Consider the following 3,482-nt stretch of genomic DNA (forward strand, 5'->3'; position numbering starts at 1 on the left):
ATATACATAGACAACAAACTAAAGTTTGATGAGCACGTTGAGTATACAGTCAACAAGATTGCTAAAAAAATTGGAATTATAAAGAGATCGTGTAAGTACTTGGGAAGAAGATATAAGACGTTGGTGTACAGGTCAATAGTAGAACCGCACTTTATATACTGCCCCACGATTTTCTTCCTAGCGGGGACTCCCATGTAGATAAGCTGCAAAAAATGCAAAACCGAGCGATGAGATTCATCCTCAACACACCGTATGACACACCAACAAGATGTATGCTGGAAACCATGAATTGGTTAAGCGTGAAGCAACAAGTTTTTTACCACGCTATGAAATTTGTGTACAATATTAAGAAGGGCAACCTGCCGGATTATCTTAGCGATAATCTCCGATATATAAATGAGACGCATACATATTTGTTGAGAGAGAATAACAGCTTCAGACTCCCGAAGTATAGAACAGAAGTGGACAAAAAAATATTTTCTATAAAGGCTTAAAGTGCTTCAATGAATTACCAGAGGCTATAAAAAATTGTGATACTATCACTCTTTTCAAGCGGCTGCTATTTGACTATTGTAGAACGCAGCCTACAAGATAGTGATGTATCAACAATAGCGTGGATTGGAAACTAGGCCTTTCCAACCACCAAGATATCGAGACTAGGCGGATCGGAAACTCGGCCTTTCCGACTACCTAGACCCTTAGATAATAAACAATAAACGAGCGGATTGGAAACTAGGCCTTTCCAACCGTCAACCGTCACGAAAGCGCGACTGGGTAGATCGGAAACTCGGCCTTTTTGACCATCCAGGAGATATCAATAAATAGAGTAACCCAAAAAGAATAGCGCGGATTGGAAACTCGGCCTTTCCAACCGTCTACATAACTTCCAGAAAATTGCATGCGTTTATATTGACATAAAATAATTGCAGTGATAAAGAAATAATGTTATTTAAAAATTTCTATAGAGCATTTTGTATTTTGTATTTAATATTTAATATTTACATTTTAAATCTAAAATCTAATTATAAGAATGTTAAATCTTTGTTGCAATATAAGTCTAACAGACTGTAAAAAATAAATAAATAAAAATAAAATAAAATAAGTGCGGCCGAAGGCCGCCTACGTAGAAAGGTGTTCTCTGCAAACGGAGTTCTGCTCCTTTTCTTCGCAAAACAGAAATGAGAATTCTAAGGCCCGAGGGTTATAATCCCTAAGTGCGGCCGAAGGCCGCCTACGCAGAAAGATGTTCTCTGCAAACGGTGTTCAGCTCCTTTTCTTCGCAAAACAGAAAGGAGAATTCTACTAAGTGAAAATTCCGAATTAAAACTCCGATTTTATTATTCAAGATTCCAGTCTGGTAGCACCAAGTTGTATGATATTTTGCTATCTTATTCATCGTTTAAATGAAAACTTTAACAATAAATTATATAAGAACTATAGGGTTGCTAGAAAAAAGGGGGGTATTTTTGAAATCAGGGGTCCTTTTCTACCGTCCCCCCTCATCCCCCTTTTTCTAGAATTCGCCGTATGTCTACTAAAATTTTCCCGAGTTGTCTCTTATAGATTTACGTTCTTTGATTGAATCATGAATCATGCTCATCTGCTAAAGCTTGGAGGAGTCCTAACCCTGATGGGAAAATAAAGCCGGAAATTGGCATTTCCTTGTTCCTTTTTTCAATCATTTTATCATTTACTAGGGCTGGGTAACTCATCGAATTTTAGCGAGTTAACTCAATAACTCAAGCTCCTTTTAATGAGTCAGCTCAGTGAGGTGGCACAATTGAGCTATGACACTTTGCTGTCGAGAGTTGGTTAGCGCTGTTGTTAGCACTGTTAAGCTGAGGAGCGCTGCAGAGCTGGTTTTGCACTGTAGACCTGTTACAAGGAATAGGGTGTATACATATGTGCTGTAGAGTTGGTTGCACTATAGAGGTGTTAAAAGCAATAGATTTGATATGTGCTGTGGAGCTGATGAGCACTGCAGAGCTGGTTTGCACTGTAGAGCTTTTAAAAGGAATAGAGTTGGTATGTGCTGCAGAGCTGATGAGCGCTGTGGAGTTGGTTTGCACTGCAGAGCTGTTAAGAGGAAATCAGTTGGTACGCGCTGTAGAGCTGGTGCGCGGAATAACTTGAACGAATTGTAAATTTTCACAACTATTAAATTTTTCGCAATTTTTTCGTCTTTATTTTCATTCTTTACTCTGAGTACGGACTATGTGGCGAATATTTATTGAGTTGCTGAGTCATATTTTTTTTTAGAAGTGAGTCTGAGAGTGCGACACACTGCTGGGAGTCAGCTCAATAGCTCCGCTCAGCGCTGAGTTACCCATCTCTATCATTTACTGCCATCACAGTTTTTAAGGCCGCTATACGTCAAAAAAAGAGGTAACTTGCATTATAAATACCACGTAAGTACGTAAAAAATTAAACATTTTTTATCTCAGGAAAGGGAGAATGTTCAAATTACCGTCGGTGAGAAAATTATCTTTGCCGCTATTAGTGGTGTTAATCGTAGTAGCGTTGGCAATAGCGAATATTCCCCGTCCGCGAGGTGTTGCGCTATTCAAGGCATCGCTATATGCTCCCGGCCCCGGCCAAAGTTGGGTTTGCCTAGATGGTCAAATAACCATACTTCATACGCAGGTCAATGATGACTTTTGTGATTGTGCGGATGGTAGTGACGAACCAGGTACTTCTGCCTGTGCAAATGGCAGTTTTAACTGTGCAAATCTCGGCCATCGCGCTGAGCACATCCATAGTTCGCTTGTTAATGATGGAATTTGTGATTGCTGTGATTGTAGCGATGAGTGGAGTGGGGGTGCTGCTAGTTGCCCAAACACTTGCTTGGAGCGTGGGAGAGCGCAAGAAGAACAGCGACGGTCGCAAGCGGATTTACACAATCGTGGTAGTGCAAAACGATCGGAATTTATTGCTATTGGTAAACAAATGCGGGTTGATCGTGAAGCCCGGCGAATGGATCTTGAACATAGGCGCAAAGAACAGGAGGCAGTGAAAGCAGAGAAAGAAGAGCTGAAAAAGACTGCAGAGGCAGCTGAAGCGGAAGCTCTCGAAATCTACAAAGAACAACAGCGGGAAAGAGATGCCGCTGCAGCCGAAGCCGCCAGATCACAAGAGGATGCACAGACTATGCGTTATGAGGCAGAGGCGGCATTTAATAAATATGATGCGAACAAAGATGGCTTTGTAGAAGTTACAGAATTAATGATAGACATGACACTCGATCGAGATCGCAATGGCATTGTAACTGTTGAGGAAGCAAAATTCTTCTTAGATGAACGAGATCGCATTGACTTGGACTCTTTCCATACGCTTTCGTGGCCAAGAATCAAACCGATAAAGATGTTAGCAGAAGGTATTTTCAAACCACCAGTACTTGAAAACGGAGGACAAGAAGAAAATGAAAGCGTAGAGACACAAGAGCAAACCGCGAGAGAAGAATTAGAACACGAAATCGAAGAAGG

General features: G+C 40.8%; 1 protein-coding gene across 1 annotated transcript; it reads left to right on the top strand.

Moving 5' to 3' along the window:
• Positions 1 to 2,295: 2,295 nt before the first annotated feature.
• On the top strand, positions 2,296 to 3,477 carry LOC118756949 (glucosidase 2 subunit beta-like; the record flags this gene model as incomplete). Its single annotated transcript, XM_036491678.1, has 2 exons — positions 2,296 to 2,385; positions 2,445 to 3,477. A coding segment is annotated over exon 2 (1,023 nt), but the record flags the coding sequence as incomplete, so codon positions are not given.
• Between the last annotated feature and the right edge of the window lie 5 nt (positions 3,478 to 3,482).

This window comes from Rhagoletis pomonella, unplaced genomic scaffold, assembly GCF_013731165.1.
Source record: "Rhagoletis pomonella isolate Grant_MI unplaced genomic scaffold, Rhpom_1.0 Rhpom_scaffold_13209, whole genome shotgun sequence".
NCBI classification, from domain to species: Eukaryota; Metazoa; Arthropoda; class Insecta; order Diptera; family Tephritidae; genus Rhagoletis; species Rhagoletis pomonella.